Here is a 19,625-nt window from a genome sequence, read left to right as displayed (position 1 = left end):
GTGATCCACTATCGCCATTTCTTTTTATTATTGCAATGGAGGGTCTCACTTGTTTTATGAGACGCGCGTGTTCTTTGGGGGCTTTTCGTGGTATACGAGTGGGGGGATCAGGACCAATTTTATCTCATTTTATGTTCGCGGATGACGTAGTCTTTTGTAGGGAGTGGTCGACTATGAATGAGATGAACTTACGGAGGATATTACGAGGTTTTTATTTAGTTTCTGGACTGAAGATTAGTTCAAAAAAAGTAGGCTTTATGGAGTGGGAGTGGAGGATTTTGAAGCGGCTGATATGGCCATCTCAATAAATGTTACAGCGGGTCGGTTTCCGTTTGTGCATCTAGGGGTACCTGTTGCTTCTAATATGAATTTAGTCCGGAGTTAGGACCCTGTAATTGAAAAGTTCCAGAAGCGTTTATCATCATGGAAGGCAAAAACGTTATCATACGGAGGGCGTGTTACTCTTTTGAAATCGGTCTTAAATGCTCTTCCACTTTATTATTTTTCGCTCTTCCGAGCCCCAATTCAAGTTGTTAACACATTGGAGAAAATTAGACGCACGTTCTTTTGGGGGGGGGGGTACAGATGCGGTTGACAAGACTCAGTCTTAAATGCTCTTCCATTTTGAGTTTACTTTCCAAATGGTGGTGGAGATTTAGAGTAAACCAAGACTCGTTGTGGCGTAAAGTCATATGGTCGATTCATGCTAATGGTCGCGGATGGAATCTGATTCCAGTTAAAGTTTCTATCAGTGGCACATGGAAGCAGGTGGCGAGCGTCCCGGGCATATTAGATCGTATGGGTATTGGTATGTCACTGTTAATAAAAGCAAACCTGCGAAATGGAAGAGGTATATTTTTCTGGCAGGATTGGTGGATCTCGGACGACATCTTATTAAAAAAATTTCCACTCCTGTTTGCACTGGAAAGGAAAAAGCAATCGCTGGTGGCTGATCGGGTGGGTTCGAGTCTGCAGACAGGTCAGTTCTCTTGGGAATGGCGTCGGGTTGTGTTCACAACTGAAGAGCAAACTGAGTTTGCAGCGTTGTTGCAGCTTCTGCAGGGAGCTGTCTGTGTCCTCGGCACTGATTCATGGACATGGGCAGCAGGTAGTGATGCTGAATTTTCTGTAAAGAGTATGAAACGGAGTATTTTCCAGGCGACTAATGTGCTACCGGAGTCGCAATTCGAATGGTGCAGCTGGCTTCCAAAAAAAATGGGTATCGTGGCGTGGAGGGCGTATTTGGATCGGCTACCAACAGCGGAAGCGCTGTCTAAACGGCAAATTCAGTTGGAAACGCAGCAGTGTAGACTATGCGACAGTGCAGTGGAATCTACTGAGCATTTGTTTACGGGGTGTCCAGTGTTCCTTGGTGTGTGGCAGGCGGTTTTTCGGTGGTGTAATGTACCAAACGCCTTCGCTTTTCATGTCCTGGATCTCCTAAATATGCACCGATTAGCCAAGACGGGTAAAAGACCACAGAAGGTTTTATGTGGTGTGATACAAATGACTTTTTGCAGTATGTGGCGTGCAAGGAACGATCTCATTTTTAACCAGAAACCGGTATCGGGGCGGAGTCTTTTGGAAGAAATCAAGGTAATGAGCTTCCTGTGGATTGTTAATCGTGGGAAATTATCGGACATGACGTGGGATTCTTGGTGTTTTTTTGATACGGCAAAGATGGGATAATCGTTGTTAGTGTGTTTTGTTTCGGATTGTTTGTTTTTCGGACTTTGTATCCCGGATTTCTTGCTAGCCTCTTGCTAGCCTTCTAATAAAGTTTATTTTGCCGTTCAAAAAAAAAATCAAAGATATTACCAAACAACCTCTAAGTATGTTTAGTTTATTAAAAGAATAATTTAAGTTTCAATATTGTTGGTGAAGTTTTTCGTAAATGGTTACTAAATGTGTTTTCAAAGTTTTCCTTAAATGGTTATTAAATAGTACCTAACTTACTATTGAAAATGATGATTAAATAGTACGTTTTTTAACTTTTATAATTGTTTTATTTAAGTATTTTAGAATTTTCACAACAATTAAAAGATTCAGAAAAAATCAAGTGTTTTTTATAGTTAAATTACACATCTTAATACTAAAACTTAGCATTTCTTCATTTTATCTTCTAAAAATTTATGTAAATGCAAGACGATTCACAATAAGAAGACCTAAAGATTAAAAAAAACATACTTAATTAGCTACCGCATCATACAAACACTCATTCTTCAAAACAATCAAGACTTAGCCAATAAGAAAACCTAAAACTACCAACAAACAATGACAAATCATCTCCACACTTTTATAACACTCATTTTTCCCTATATAATATATAGGGTAAATTACTTTTTGAGTCCCTGTGTTTTATGATTTTAACTAGTTGAGTCCAAAAGCAAAAAGTTTAACGACCTGAATCCCTATAAGCATTTTCTTTAACCATTTGAAATTCTTTAACCATTTGAAACACTGGAATTCTCTAAAAAAATTAACTTAATTTTTAAACACTACAATCATCATCGAGTGATCATAACAAATTTCACAACTTTTCACATCACAACATTCAAACATAACAAACAAGTATATAAAAACTTTCATATTCTAACAATTTTCGCCGCTTTAACCATTGGATTATCCTTCGCAATCGCTTCACGACCAGCGGTTTTATAATCATAACTACAATCATGCCGGTCAGAGTACCGGTGCTCCGAACAGAACAAATCACCACACCGGCATCGGAATCTGGTCAAACCGACTCTCTTCCGGCAACCAGAGCACCGATTAACCACCTTCTTCAATTCACCACCGTAACTTCGTTCCACTTCGAATCCTTCAATTGTTTATCTACAACAACAATCGATTCATCTAACACCAGATCTACGGTACGTGATGATGACGTCACGGAATTAGATCTGGTACGGTTGCGTTGCGACGTCGTTGTGGTGGCGTTGAAGCAGTTTTGACACATGTTGTTCGTGGCCGGAGCTCCGACGACGCCGCAGTTGTTGACGCAGAGAGTTAGGGTTTCCGGTAGCGATTTGAATTTGGTTTCTTCTTTTTCTGTTCTCTGAGCCATTTTTCCGATCAAAAAGAAGAAATAGAATGGTTTTTATTTTTTAATTATAAGGGTATTTTGGTTATTTAACAATACTTAACCAAAAAATTCTAACATTATTAGAAATTTGGACTCAAATGGTTAAAGAAAATGCTTATGAGGACTTAGGTCGTTAAACTTTTTGCTTTTGGACTCAACTAATTAAAACCCATAAAAATAGGGACTCAAAAAGTAATTTACCCTAATATATATTGATTAAAAAGGACAATGTCCCCACCCAGTCCGTTTTTCCTGTTCTAGGCCAAGAACTACGACGTAGCCAAAACGAGTTCCGTAATAGTAAAACCCGACGATGTCACGTTTTTAAAGGCTAAAAGCAAAAGGAAAAGAAAATCCTATTATGGATAGTTTTTCAATTAAAAGTTAACAAACCTATGTTAAAACTACTTATTAATATTTTTTATTACTAAAGACCTATATTATATTATAAAAAATACAATACATCTCTTAAAGTGGATTGATTTATAGTATAATAATAAAACTACATTTAAACTAGATATACATAAAATTCTATTTTCATACAACAACTATTAGGGTTATCATACAACAATTACGAGTTCAAAAACTAGCCATTGACCCGAAGGTCCACATGCGGTCTTGCCCATGCCGCTTTCCATCACGATCCATGCTTTAATTCCCACCATGTGGTACCGCCAGCCCCACCCTTTTCACATCTTCCGGGCCCACAACCTTACAACCGTCCGATCTCATCATGGTCAAACCTCAAGTCAAATACATTTTTCTTAATTTTTTTGAGTAAACTGCGAAAATGGTCACAGAGGTTTTATCACTTTTTTCATTTTAGTTCAAAACTCAAAACTTTTGAATTTGGTCTCTGTGGTTTTTTGTTGTCATTTTTATCCAAAATCAAAATCTGGTCAGATTTGTCAGTCAACATCCTGTGTTTTTGTTCTTTTCCACCCTTTTAATGAACGGCAAAATAGTCTTTTAACGTTTTATTTTAACAAATTAAAAAATCTAACCATTTTGCTCTCGTTAAAAGGGAAGAAAAAGACAAAAAAAAATATATGTTAGGTGAAAAATCCGACCAGATTTTGTTTTTTGATGAAAATGACAATAAAAATTGAAACCACATGGACCCACATTCATAAGGTTTGAGTTTTGGGATAAAGTAACAAAAATGATCAAACCTCAAGAACGATTTTGGCAATTTACTCTTTAATTGTTTACACCTAATAACCACACCTTTGTATATTTGAACCCGGGTCATTTTCAGCAATTATCATACCACTAGACCACTAGATCATGTGTCAAGTTAGATACACTTGACACTGTATAACGGTTCCACCCACCTTAAACCCTGGAACGACCGTAAAACCCACTTCCGGCGACGCATTCCCCGCCTCATCATTCACACTCTCCATAAACACTTCCGTAAACCGACTCCCTTCCCTCACCTGAAAAACCGACGGCACATTCGAATCAAACGCGTTCGCTAGACAATGCAGGAGCCAAACCCGCCTCGCCACGTCCGCAAACGCCGAAAAAAAGTTCGTTTCCGGAAACTTTCCATCGGACACAAGATTTCTTTGATTTAAATTGCCAAAAAGAGAGAATTCCATAACGGGATGAACAAGTTTCAAATACTTCAACCAACAAAATCTCGCAAACGTCGAATTCGGTTTCCACGTAATGTAGTCTTGAGCTTTTAGCGATTTCAATTCGATAAAACTATCGTAGAAAAACCGAGGAGACCATGAACCTGAACCGGACTCAAACCCATTGTTTGTGATCGAAAAACCCGAATCATTAAACCCGTCGAACATCACTCGACAAACAAACGACTCGAATGCGAAAAACTGTTGAGACACATCCCCAAAACACACATCCGGTTGGATCGAACTCACGGCCGCATTTAAATCCCAGTTGGCATCTTCCATTGCATCCATCAAAAACTTCACAAAACTCTTAACCGATTTAACTGTTTGGTGAAGTGCCAATAAGAAACTGTTTACAGTTATTGACGAGAAACTGATCTTCATCTTCTCGTTAAATGAGTTTGAGTTTAATCTCCGTTGGATCATCTTGTTATCTTTGTTTGTGTCGTTTAGTTTCTCCTTCAAGAAGATGATTTCAGAGTCTTTTAACTTGTTCTGGCTGTTAAGATTCTTGAGGGTTATGTCATACATTTGTACAAGATTCTTTTGCTCTTGAATTTCTGCTAACAGTTGAGTGGTTTCAGGGGAGTTGACGTCATCATCATCAAGATGGTTTTTGAGGAACAGTTGTTTGTATTCCGACAGTCTTTTGAGTTCAGAGACCAAGATCTGGTCAGCATGTTGTATTGCCTCAGGGTTGTACGGAGATTGAGCAACTTGTAGTTGTGCATATGCAGCTTTCACTGATGAAATAGTGGCAAACAGTTTGGCAATAAAAGCATCCATTGTTGGTTGATTGTTGTTGTTGTTGTTGTTGTTAAGATTATGAAGCTTTTGATCATGTTGGTGAATATGGGGTTTGACTTTTTGAGTTGACTTTGGTTTTTGAATGTGCAACACTTTGGCAAATGTTGTTGAGAATTTGGTTTTGGTTGGGGTGAGAGTGTGTTGAGTGAGTGAATCCATCTGAGATGAAAATAGAAATGGTTAAGTGTTATTGTTGAGAGAATAGAGATAGTGATGGGAAGTTAGATTGGCTTTGGCAATGGGAGTGTAATGATTTGTGTGATATGAATAACGTTTTAAAGAGAAAAAGGGGAAAATGGAGGTGTTGATAAAGACTACAACAATGATGATAAAGCCATAAAGGGGTCGAGGGTATTTAAGGAATTTGTTTTATATATAAAAAACAATTGTCATGAATTAAAAAGCAAATAAAAAAGTGATATGAATGCATAGAAAATTAAATAAAGTGATCGTATACTTGTTTTTTTTAAAGAAATTAAAGAAAAAGAGAGAATAAGAAGATAATCGATGTTTAAAATGTGTAGTTTAACATCATATATCATAACTAGGGGTGCAAATGAGCCGAGCGGCTCGCGAGCTACTCGAGATTGGCTCGAGTAAAAGCTCGAAACAAGCCGAGCCTTATCGAGCTTGAGCCTAAAATAAAGCTCGTTTGTTTATCGAGCCCAAGCTTATTTAAACTTGTTTACAAGCTGGCCTCGAACCTAAAAATAAGCTTATTTAGTAAACGAGCCCGAGCCCGAGCTTCACTTATCCAGCTCGCGAACCTAAAAGGTCTATTATTTATATTATTTTTATTTAATATATTAATTAATTGATAATAAACGAGCCGAGCTCGAGCTTGAGAAAATACCAACGAGCTCGAGCTTTGAAAACAAAGCTCGAATCGAGTCGAGCTCTCATAAGTTAATCGAGCTCGAGCTCGAGCCTGGTCAAGCTCGGGCTCAGCTCGGCTCGTTTACATCCCTAATCATAACTCTCATAGAAAATCGCGATTCCAAAAAAACCGATATCATTAGTTATACCCATTAGTGTTTTGTTTCCTGATAGAATTTTAGAAGATCACATGTTCTTGGATTCTCTATCAAACAATATACAGAACTGCTTTATACAAAAAGTTTTTTTTTACTGGTTTGTATAAAAAGTTTTTAGATGAAAGTGAGATATAGATATTTAAAATTATATAATAAGACCCTTTAGCGGGGCGTGAAAGACACACCACCTTATCGTTTTCAGGCCCTCCACACCACCATCGCCAAACCGGGGCGCCATACACCCTTTCGCCAACAAAGTAACAGTAGTGAGGAGTGTGAGATGCAGTCCAAACCCAATCAACCAATAACATATTTTTTTAATATAATTTTTAATTAAAATCACTACACCCTTGTAAAAATGTGACTTAACGTCTACACGACACCGATGTACTGTATCAATTTTAAAAATCATTTTAGTTAAAATCAGTATACATAATCCAATAAATATTACTCATGGTTGAATTACCACAATGAGTATTGAGCACCACTTAAATGCACTTAAAAAATAACCATTTTATTATTTTGATCATGGCATTGTAGTAAAAACAAATTCAGTCAAAACAACCAGAGGTTAAAAGAAAGGTAAAAACAGAAAGAAGACAAACGTGGTAGAGCCCACATGCGAATACAGTAATATTCATGATTCATGGCCCAGATTATACATGAACGGGGCCCTTTATTATCATGGATCCAGAAGGAGCCCCTCACTGCACTATCAATAAGTCCAAATTACAAAAAGGTAACAGTATAAAAAAACAGTCAGGTATGTCAGGCACGGATCACGTGACGAGTCATGACTCACTATTCACCATTTATTTTTTTATTTCTTTTAAGGCTGAACGGTATGGTGACGGAGGGATGGACGGCGACTGGGGTGGCGGGATGGGGTGACGGAGCGGCGCCGAGAAGAAAGAGGGGGGCCCACATGTTTTAGTCCGTCCTGGACGTCGAGAATCAGACGGAGAGGACGGGATGAAGACGCGGGGGGGGGGGGGGGGGGGGGGGGGGGGGCGGGATGGGGTGACGGCCGGCGCCGGGGCTGAGGACGGCCATACTGTCCAGCCTAAAAGATGTGAATTATTCGTGAATGTGTTTAGCATACGCTGTCTTAACCGGGTCCATACTAAAGAGTCCCCTCGCATAATATATCCCTAATTTATCACCCAGGCTCAAACTTAAGAGCCAGAGAAAAAAACACACCCCTACCCACCATAAATAAAACTTAAATACTTGTGAGCATTAGTGATGGTTACTATTCCTAACATGTGGTCACTTTGGCAAGCATAATAAACACGCACACCGACTTATTCAGAGTATTTAAGGTAGAAACCAGAATCGTCTACTTGCAGGTGCACATTAATTATATATGTTGTATAAATTTGTCTCCTCTATTGATAACCTAAATTCCGTCAATTGTAAAAATAAACAAACATTAGCTAAACAATTCCAGTTAAAACACCTTTTTGTGTGTAATTGTGAAATTGCTATATTGAATGTGATTATCGTTTTCTAACGAGGGCCGGAAACAAACCAAACGTTTGGTGAATAGTTCGTGAACTTTTTGACGGGAAGTTCGTTTGTATTCGTTCGTTTATTAAACAAACGAACACAAACAGGAAATTCCGTTCGTTTAGTTAAAGAAACAAACATGAACATAGGTCGTGTTCGTTCATTTATGTCTGTGAATATTCGGTGACGTGTTTATTTGTGTTTGATAGTTGATTAGTGTTTTTAGATTTTATATTTTATTTAAACATTTCAAAACTTCGACAAATAAAATATTTAATAAGTGATGGTGTATCATATATTCTGTTCATGAACACTTATTTGTGTTCATTTGTTTACTTTTGTGTTCATGAATAATAGTTTGTGCTCTTTTGTATTCATCAACATTTGTTTTCGTTCGTTCCAAAAAATTAACAAACTAACACGAACAAGTTCATTTTCTTAACAAACGAACACAAACATAAAATATTGTTCAGTAAGTGTTCATTAACAGTTTGTGAACACATGTATTTCTTAACAAACAAACATGAACAATGTCTTGTTCGTGTTCGTTCGGTTCATTATAGCCCTAATATTAACTATATTTACGCAATACTAACGCTAACTATATTTACCTAGTAGAGTTAAATGTCATTTTAGTCCCTGTGATTTGGGTCATTTTGGCAGTTTAGTTCAAATGTTTCATTTTTCGCCTGTGGATCCAAAAAAGTTTCACCGTTGCCATTTTAGTCCACCGGGTGACTTCATCCATTTTTTGTGATAATGAGAAGGGCTATTCAATCATTTTATATGGCCGAATTGCCCCTCTAGTTAACAAAATTACATATAAAATGACCAAATTGCCCTTCTCGTTAACAGAAAAAAATGGATGAAGTTAACCCAGTGCACTAAAATGGCAACGGTGAAACCTTTTTGGACCCACAGACAAAAAATAAAACCTTTAAACTAAACTGACAAAATAACACAAACCACACAGACTAAAATAGCATTTAACTCTACCTCATATCATCTCTAACTAACCATAATTTATTAATACATTGTGTCTAATAGTTGTTAAGTGAATACAGTATAATTAATTAGGTATGGAAGAATATAGTGTCTAAATTAAGTGAATAAACTATTAATAAGATTGGAGAGAAATCGACATGAAAAATCCGTATGAATCGAATATATACTTACCGAATCAGTAGAAGGAAGCTTCGAGCGTGTGTGAATGTTAGAGAGTTGATACCTAATTCAACATTTGTCTGATCTTCATGTTTACAGAGAGTTTCGAGGTCATTAATGGCGGAAAAATAGGAGGTAAATGGTAAAATATTGGGGTTTAGAAGACGAGTTGCTCAAAAAAGCGGAGACATTAGGTTTAGTGTGTGTTCTTTTTTATTTTACTGTTTTGCCCTTATTGGATATTGATTTTTTTTTTTGGGTAGTAAAATATTTTGTGTGGTAATTTACCAGCTTTTGCGCCAAAATATCAGGATATTGTGATTCGAAGTATGATAAGAAAAGTGTGTGAATTAGCCGGTAAACAAGAATATGTAAGTATGCCATTTATGATATTAACAGTAGATATTTTTGTATAAAAGGTTAAAAGCATGGTTAATGTGGTGCTACTCAATAATTATAAATCACATAGAGTGGATCCAATAAACCCACAAAGATTCTTTATGGATAAGAACATATTTTAAGCTTTATGCAACAATCCATTTAGTTAGACTCTTCACTCCCATGCCCCCTTCGTTAAACATACAACATCCCATGAGACATTTGCTTTACATGTTTCATTTCGCTTTGACACCTAAGATCACACTTGTAATCTTTTCAATATCTTGCTATAGAAGTTGGAATGACAATATTTAATCCAATAGACATGCACACAAGAGATGTCGTTCTTTGACCGGCGCAGCTTGTTGCCCGTTTACCAACTATCTCGATGTAATTTCGTCTTATATATTGAGTCGTTTACACTTTCCAAAAGTTTATTAGGATCTTTGTGGTTAACGATTTCAAATGTGTTGTCATCAATATGAGCCAACGGTTTCGAATGAGTCCACCATGGATGATATAACCATAAAAATCAAAGAAAAAAACTAAAACAATAATTGTTTTTGCTATATTGCACATCTATGGTCGTGAAATATTCAAACAAAACTCGTTTTATGCTTTAGTTATCATATTCACTTGGAACTTACAACATTTGAGATATTTTTGGGTATCGAGTTTATATTTCTTGTAAAAGTATTTGTATTATGGATTCTAAAACATTTTTTATTACACCTAAGAAAATAAAAACCCAAAATAATTTGGTGTTTGTCATAGCTTTTTTTAAAGGCTAACTTCATAAAAAAAACCAAGCCCAAAACCGGGCAAAAACAGAAGGGAGAATTGCGTATATCCCCTCCTGAAACATGCTTAATTGCATATTTACCCAAGCTAAAAGTAAAATTGCATATATCCCCTCCATTATATTAAGAGTAAATTACGTTTTTGGCCCCTGTGGTTATATCAGTTTTACTATATTGGCCCAAAATAAGAATTTTTAACAGATCTACTCCCATGGTTTCTATAACTAACTGTTTTGGCCCCTAAATCTAACCAAACCCCAACACAAGTTAATTTCTTGGTCACATGGGTAGCACATGATGTCTAAATTAGTCATTTCACCTATATATTGTAGGAAATGGGTCACAGTTTTTTATTAATAAAACTAATAAAAAATGAAGATACTCTCTTTAAACATTTGGGAAATTGTAGCACATGAACCGTGTACAAATTCAAATGAAAATAAATATGAACTACAACATATTTAATAAAACAATCGATTCAAACCAATATCTTCAAAAGATAAAGTCTTCAACTTGATCTTTAACCGCGTCTATTTGTATGGTTCGTTGTGTTTTCAGTCCGTTGTGTATGATTCAACGAGGTCTTGAACCACGTCTTCATGTACAATAATTTCCTACAAAAAGAACAAATAAATGTTGACGATTATGGCTGAGGCACGTGTTCAACACGCTTCCCTTAAAACAGATTTTGCGCCTCTACTAAAGACGACGCGTCTGTCTCCCAGGGTACAACAGCCAAAGCAGTCTGTACTGCCGGAAATGACCACGCGCCCGAGGTTACACCGAATAGAATTATAGTGTTTGAACTTGTGGAAAAATAATGATACGAAGGTGATGGAATCGAGTAGAGAAAACTCATCTCTCTATAATTCCCAACATATGGATGTTCAAGTCTTCACCACTTCTCCAAGAATTCTTCATACATATTATCTTTCTCTTGTAGTTTTATCATGATTCCAATGAGTCACATAGCCTACCATTTACTACAAGAATTGTCTATAGTGAAGAGTTTCTTGGTGATTTTATTAGAGACATAAAACTCTAATAAAAGTTTCACTTAATTAGTGATTTAATTAGAGACATAAAACTCTAATAAAAGCTAATCAAGTGACATAAAACTCTACTCAAGAGTTTCACATATGGAGTTTAATTAGTAATTATAATTTCATTCAATTATAAATTAACTAAATATCCATTCACTAATTTTCCCAACAATCCCCCACATGAATGGAGATTGTTCAAAACACTTAAAATTTCCAATGTAACCTCGACAGTTGAGTTTTGCATACGATAGGTAGGTGTTACCCTTTGAACCTTCGCTCATGAAATGCACTTAGCCCACTAGCTCTGAGTAGATCTCGATGTCTTTGAACTCGTCTGCCGTTTGTGTAGACGACAATACACTTCACACAAGACTCTCCCTAGCCGGGTCATCTCCTCATAGTCGTGTCCAATAATGGTCGTGGAACACTTTCCTGGTTCTGCGAGAGCTCTAGGAATTGTGCCCCCAATTCCATTTGAAGCGACCCCAATTCTCTCTAACATGGGTGATTCTCCTTAGATCATTAAAAGCATTGTGGTTATCGTGATCTATCCAAATCATTTACCACATATTATGCTTAGCCTCACACTTGTCACTTTTAGGAATGGAGTAGGAAGTTTATTAATCTTTATAATAAACTACCTTATTAAATGCGTAGGGTTATTCCCCCACAGTGACCTCACTTATTCATACAATTAGGTTTTCCTATTGAACTCAATTCTTGGGATCTCCAGTCTACTGACTTAGGTTTCCATCATATGAACTTCATTTTTCAAGGGCTTCAGTCCCATTCCACAACTTGATCTCTAATAAACCCTCAGGTTGTTGGATCCATAACATTAGCAAATAACTTTGCGTATTTGAGATCAGTTGTCATGATGTGTTCTTAACTCATAAGTTAATTTTGCCTATTGTCAACTTCTAAGATTATAACCTCAGTGGCCATCTGAATCTGGTTATAACATATGTCTTCGTAAGATACGCGTATCATTTAAGGCAAACACATCTCCATTATGCACTACGACCTTTGTGTCCTCCACTTAGTCGTCTATTTGCAATGTTAGATTGGATTACAAAATCCTTATTGCTAAAAACAAATGCAAGACACCCCCCACATTTAAGTGTTATTGGATAACATTTAGATGTGTTAATGAGAACCATTTGTACATACCCTTATAGGGTTGTTTCTTAAATGGTTCCTCCCCCATATTTCTTGCCATTTGATTAACATTTCCGTAACACCACTTATGGCGACATTTATACACATATGATTGAACAAGACCAACCTTATTGTATCAGTGAATTCAACTCATATTGCATTAGCTTACACAAGCTTCCGAGCTGACCAAAGCAACACATGCCATTGTCATAAGTTTGTCACCAACTTAGAATAATTCTAATTTAACATCTAGAATAAGCTTAGACAATGAGTTCTCCTCATTAGCTTTTCGAACAAACTTTTAAAAGTTACATGTCATTTCCTTATAATGAATGAAAATTCTCTCTCAACTTTGTCCATACACAAATTCTTTTTGTGTTCATACACATTTAAATGTTTAGAGTTAATTAGTCTCCGTCAAGACCCATAATTAACCAAGTACTAGTCTAGCATGCTTTAGACTATAATACTTTAGCATGTGAACAGAAGATGCATCATTCTGATTCTTCACAGCCCTTAGGATATCATAATATCACTTTGCAACATTCATCCCTTGTTAAGACAAAATAATGAGACTTATTCATAATCCTAAAACATCAATATTTAGGAAGGTCTCACAAATTATTGTATATAGCACAAAGCTAAATTTCATCATTCATTTAAGGAACATAACTTGATTACCTTTGATCTCCAACAATCTACCATTGACTCATAAGTACTTAAACATAAGTCTTAATCCAAGTCACTTGGTGGACATATTCATCACCAACAAGATGAATGTTTCTTGTCTACAATCACTATTATGTGTGAGATAGAGTCAACTAGATCGACACTCAACAACATGGTATTCATAATTTTGCCATAAGTGATTTGCACACATCTATTGTTATTCATTAGGAGATATGTATATTTAGGATGCTCTCCCAAATGAATGTAAAATCTCCATATAGATCTAACAATAATCAAGTGGTAGACGCATCTACTTATAAATCTCGCAAGATTTATTAAAGGTATACAATAACATATAGTACTTTTACTTTCATATGTTAGAATTCACACTTGTGAATTTTTTCAATGACTTCTAATGAAGTATGCGACATGAATGCCGTTAGTGTATTTCATCTCAATACACTCACTAAGTTCTTTCATTACTCATTCATGATTTGGTTATACATTTGATGTTTCATCTTTGACTTTTAGTCAATGTAACAACTCTCAAGTTGTTTATGTCCAAGTATTTTCATGTACTATCCGTTTAAAACCATATTCTTTTAAACAATGTATAACCGACGTTATAATTATTTTCCACAAAAATAATTTATACGTCACAACCATTAGTGATTTATTTCTTTGTAAAAAATTGCATGTGTTATCCGAAGATATTGAACACAAAACAATAAAATACATTGGAAACTAAATCATAAGTGCCAATCACTTTTGAAATTTAAACGAAAGCATAGACAATATGTAGACATCAAATAGCAAAGTGCTTTTATCTTCAACACTTTATAATCTGATCGAAATCTTCTCAACAATATCGTCCCATGGCATGTCTTGAGGTACTCCCTCAATAAGACTCCATTCACTTGTAAGTACAAGTTCCCCATTTCGTGTTTAAACTTTAAACTTGGACAATTGTGCTCAAAACAACACCAAGTTGTTACAAATACTACATTTAAGTAGTAAACTTGAACAATTAAATTTGTTTACAACAACACCAAGTTGTTTTTCACCAAATAACATTTTCTAACACGCATGTTAAAAAAAAACGTTATAACAAGCACATTATAGAATCGAACGTTTACATAAAACGTTTTCCAAATATATAGTCTATAAAATAAACCATTTCTCATCATCTTTAATGCTCACATAGGCAATAAAATTTTTACATAAAACATTTCTGTTCATTATGAACAATCTCTAACCTCGTATTCGTGATACACATTTTCTAACACACGTGTTAGAAAATTTAAGTCATTTTATATATACAAAACATGACCAAATTAGAGCATTAAATGTCATCATTAAAACTCATCAAATGTCATTATTAAAACTCTACTCTAGAGTTTCACCAAATGAAGGGTTAGAGTTTCAATAATTATATATTTAAACTCTAATAAAACTCATCAAATGTCATCATTAAAACTCTACTAAAGAGTTTCACCATATGAAGAGTTAAAAGTCTCAATAATTATAGACTTAAACTCTAATAAAACTCATCAATTGTCATCATTAAAACTCTACTCAAGAGTTTCACCATCTTAGAGATTTTATTAGAGATATAAACTCTAATAAAAACTAATAAATTGACATAAAAACTCTACTAAAAGTCTCACTTTATTAGAGATTTTATTAGAGAAATAAACTCTAATAAAAACTAATAAATTGACATGAAACTCTCCTTAAGAGTTTATCTTCCATATGAAAAGTCTAGTAAATGATTTTAATTTCATTAAATTCATATAAATACCACATCATCACTTTATGGTGATTTAATTCCTTGAAGCCAATCACACATCAACTTCAATGTATGACATTTTATTTGTAAATCATACAAAGCATTAAAAACAATGCTACAACAAATTGCTTATATAAAATATCAACATAAAACATTTCAAAGCATTTGTATTTTAACCATTTTTTAACAATCATGTTAAAATGAAAGAAATTCTAACGCGCACGTTAGAAATATTAAGATTTCTACAAAATGTTAATTCGACTTGCTAAAAACACATATATGGTTCAAATAAATAAGTCATTTCTAATACACACGTTAGAAACTGAACAATTAAAAAAAATTGCTTCCAAACTAACGCGTTTCATGAACGTTTCTAACACACATGTTAGAAGACAAATGATTACAAAAATCATTATAAGACTTATTTGTTCATATCAATCTATGGGTGGATGAAGAGTCTACTTTAAATAGAGACTTATAATTAGAGACATAGAACTCTAATCAAGTAACATAAAACTCTTATTTAAAGACATAAAAGACTCTACTTAAGAGAATTTAACGTTTACAAAAAAACGTATGGTTTACACCAATAATTCCGGTCTAACACACATGCTAGAAAATTTAACGTTTACAAAAAACGTATGGTTTATACTAATAAACCCGATCTAACACAAAAGTTAGAAAAATTAACGATTCCCAAAATCATTTCAAAAACCAAACGGTTGAAACAAAACTATTCGTTTTGTACCATGGTATATGATTTAAGATTGTATCTCAATCTCAAGAAATCCAAACACAACAAGTTGTACCACATACATATTTCCCAAAAGAAAATATTTATAAGATCATAGCCTCTAAAAATATTTTTTTATTCTATTATAAATCCTTTCGTAAACCCAAAATCCTTATAAATAAGGTTTTTAAGATTGTACCAACAATCTCACGAAATCTGTTTTAAGTTTGTAGGAAATGGATCACATTTTTTATTAATAAAACTAATAAAAAATGAAGATACTTTCTTTAAACATTTGGGAAATTGTAGCACATGAACCGTGTACAAATTCAAACGAAAATAAATATGAACTACAACATATTTAATAAAACAATCGATTCAAACCAATATCTTCAAAAGATAAAGTCTTCAACTTGATCTTTAACCGTGTCTATTTGTATGGTTCGTTGTGTTTTCAGTCCGTTGTGTAGGATTCAACGAGGACTTGAACCACGTCTTCATGTACAATAATTTCCTACAAAAAGAACAAACAAATGTTGACGATTATGGCTGAGGCACGTGTTCAACACGCTTCCCTTAAAACAGATTTCTCGCCTCTACTAAAGACGACGCGTCTGTCTCCCAGGGTACAACAGCCAAAGCAGTCTGTACTGCCGGAAATGGCCACGTGCCCGAGGTTACACCGAATAGAATTATAGTGTTTGAACGTGTGGAAAAATAATGATACGAAGGTGATGGAATCGAGTAGAGAAAACTCATCTCTTTATAATTCCCAACATATGGATGTTCAAGTCTTCACCACTTCTCCAAGAATTATTCATACATATTATCTTTCTCTTGTAGTTTTCTCATGATTCCAATGAGTTATATAGCCTACCATTTACTACAAGAATTGTCTATAGTGAAGAGTTTCTTGGTGATTTTATTAGAGACATAAAACTCTAATAAAAGTTTCACTTAATTAGTGATTTAGTTAGAGACATAAAACTCTAATAAAAGCTAATCAAGTGACATAAAACTCTACTCAAGAGTCTCACATATGGAGTTTAATTAGTAATTATAATTTCATTCAATTATAAATTAACTAAATATCCATTCACTAATTTTCCCAACATATATTCCCCCATCATACTTTGCCCTACTCGCCCACCCTTCTATCTCTCCCATTTTCCCCAAATCTCTACGTCACAACAAGGTACCTTCCATTCTACCCCTTGATTGATTCTCTGCGCTTTATCTTTTGCTCATAACTCTTGTCGAATCAGTCAGTTCTGTGCGATTTCATTTTAAGTCTCTCATGAATCACACTATTCTGATTGCAGTTAACTTGACTTTGATGTGTGCGATTTGAATTTACTCGGAATGTTGTTGATCTGCAGATGCTTGAATTTGTACACATTTTGCTGCTTTGAGAGTGATATGTACATTTTAGCTCTAGATCTTGCTCTTAACTTGATTCTGTTGTATGCATTATGATTTGAAGTTTTTCGTGAATCACACTGATCAGATTGTTGATGCTCTGCAAATGCCTATTTTTTCTGTTATGTTGTTTTTTAGATAGATCGGTACGTTTTAGTGATTAGTTATTGTTGGTGCATTATTTGAATCATGATCAAAACTATAAGAGTGGTGATTTCATGTTATCTAGGTTAGATTTGTCCTCAGTTAACGGCTATTTAAGTAATTTTACTTGAAATGTACAATGTGAGTGACTTTAGCATTAGTAGGTGCATTGTGAGTAATGTGATTCATGAGAAACTTAAAATCAAATTGCACACAACGGAATCAACTTCCATTTTAAGATGTGGACCTACTGCCAACCCAACCACTTCTTTCCTTACCATCTTCTTCATTAATGTTGTTAAGGTAACCCACATCTACATATCACCATCTTTGTCTGCTCTGAAATTAGGGTTTTGAATGAAAGCTCGAAGAAAAGATGATTCAATGAAGAAGATGGAGTGAAAAAATAAGGATTTAGGGTTTTATTTATACAGACATTTTAGGGGGAGGTAAAATGACCAATTTAGACATCATGTGCTACCCATGTGACCAAGAAATTAACCTAAGTTGGGGTTTGGTTAGATTTAGGGGCCAAAACGGTTAGTTATAGAGACCATAGGGGCAGATCTGTTAAAAATTCTTATTTTGGGCCAATATAGTAAAACTGATATAACCACAGGGGCCAAAAACGTAATTTACTCATTATTTTAATTTCATATAATGCCAATATTGCCCTTTCAAATTAAAAACCCTATTAGAAATGAATGGTCTATCAGTTCTCTTTCCCCTCTTTCTCTCTCAAGTCTCAACGATGGTTATTCCATGTTCATGTTAATCAGAGGTAATTCCATCGGTTTATTTGTTTGGTTTTGAAGAGAACGATTCATGGTTAGTATTCATGTTCGGTTTAGCGATTATGATAAGCATATCTGGTTTGTCGTTTTTGGTGTTCGAATCCAACATAACAGTCTTGTGATCGATTTTGCAATTTTGATAATCATAATGATCGACTGCAGGTTCAATTCGTATGGTGCTGCGATTTTTGTCCATAAATGTTTAAAATTAGGTTTGAAATTAGATGTCCAGTTTTTTTAAGCAACAAACTAGCGATGGATTCCATAGATTCCAAGTTTGAATATGCATATTCGTTATTTCGAGATGAGAACCTGTCTAATTTGTTTAGTAATTATTTAAATGTTTATTAAACTTTCACTTTTGTTCATTAACTATCTCAGAATCGGACAAGGATGGTGAACTGATGATTATTGTTGGCGATTGTCATTATTTGAAGAATTTAAAGCTTCGTCATTGGAGGAACTAAAGATTTTAGAGATTAAAATGGGATATTTATGTTTATTACTATGTGTGATGTGTGATGTGATGTTGGATTAAAAATGCAAACTTTTATTCTCAGTCGTTTGTGTTTGTTTGTTTGTTTGATTATATTCTTTTTTATTTGTTTGTGTGTGCGTTTTTTGTTTGCAAACCGTTCTTTTGTTCGAAAAAAGTTGAAAGAACGAACGTGAACAAAGTCTTTTTCAAATCGGTTTGTTTACCATCCTAGAGAAATATAAAACAAGAAAACAAAAAAAAAGGTAAAAAAACTAAGAAGAACTAGTTAAAAAATGGGTGTATATGACAATTTGAATAATTTTATAGTTTTAGTAAAAATAAGGGTAAGATGGTCATTCTGTAATTTATATTTAATAAAATAAATCATAATGGGTAAATATGCAATTGTTTTTATTAAGTGAGGGGATATATGCAATTTTATTTTAAGGTTGGGTAACTATGCAATTAAGAAGATTTAGAGGGGGATATATGCAATTGACCCAAAACAGAACAAGAGACTTACATCAACATATAAATTTACATCTGATATGCTTAGATTTATACATGTTTCAGTTATCAAATTCCCTATAATATGTTAGTTATCAAATTCCCTATATTTTTAGCTCGTATATGATTTTTCCGGGTTTTCGATACTGATTTGGTTAATATGTGAATTTGCAGGAATCAGTGAAAAACCAGTCATGTTTATGGAGAAAATGGAAAAACTGGAAGAAGATACGAGACCAGGAAGTAAAGCATCAAGAAAACCAAGGAAAAAAACAAAATTCTGATTTTCCTGGACGCCTTACGGACCGTAGGGGGGAGTGGATACGGTCCGTAAGGGACCCCAGATCTTTATTTTAAATATAATAACCTTACGGATCGTAAGGCATTAGTGGATACGGTCCGTAAGTGAGTCGTTTGCGAAAAAAAACATAAAAAGCCTACAGCCGTAGGGTTTGAAGATAACTAGCAACTTAG

The 19,625-nt window shown here is 34.7% G+C and overlaps 1 protein-coding gene and 1 pseudogene across 1 annotated transcript; both read right to left on the bottom strand.

Annotated features, from left to right (window-relative positions):
* Positions 1 to 2,459: 2,459 nt before the first annotated feature.
* Positions 2,460 to 3,081, bottom strand: LOC118483901 (annotated as a pseudogene).
* A 466-nt stretch (positions 3,082 to 3,547) lies between these two features.
* Positions 3,548 to 9,399, bottom strand: LOC118483900 (protein GRAVITROPIC IN THE LIGHT 1-like). The gene is made up of 2 exons (XM_035979642.1): positions 9,252 to 9,399; positions 3,548 to 5,691 (listed from the first exon to the last, which is right to left on the bottom strand). Exon 2 carries the CDS (start codon positions 5,689 to 5,691, stop codon positions 4,378 to 4,380), a length of 1,314 nt encoding a protein of 437 aa, XP_035835535.1. The 5' UTR covers positions 9,252 to 9,399; the 3' UTR covers positions 3,548 to 4,377.
* Between the last annotated feature and the right edge of the window lie 10,226 nt (positions 9,400 to 19,625).

This window comes from Helianthus annuus, chromosome 11, assembly GCF_002127325.2.
Source record: "Helianthus annuus cultivar XRQ/B chromosome 11, HanXRQr2.0-SUNRISE, whole genome shotgun sequence".
Taxonomy (NCBI): Eukaryota; Viridiplantae; Streptophyta; class Magnoliopsida; order Asterales; family Asteraceae; genus Helianthus; species Helianthus annuus.
Note: the sequence above shows the minus strand (reverse complement) of the source record. Positions and strands in the feature narration are given on the sequence as shown.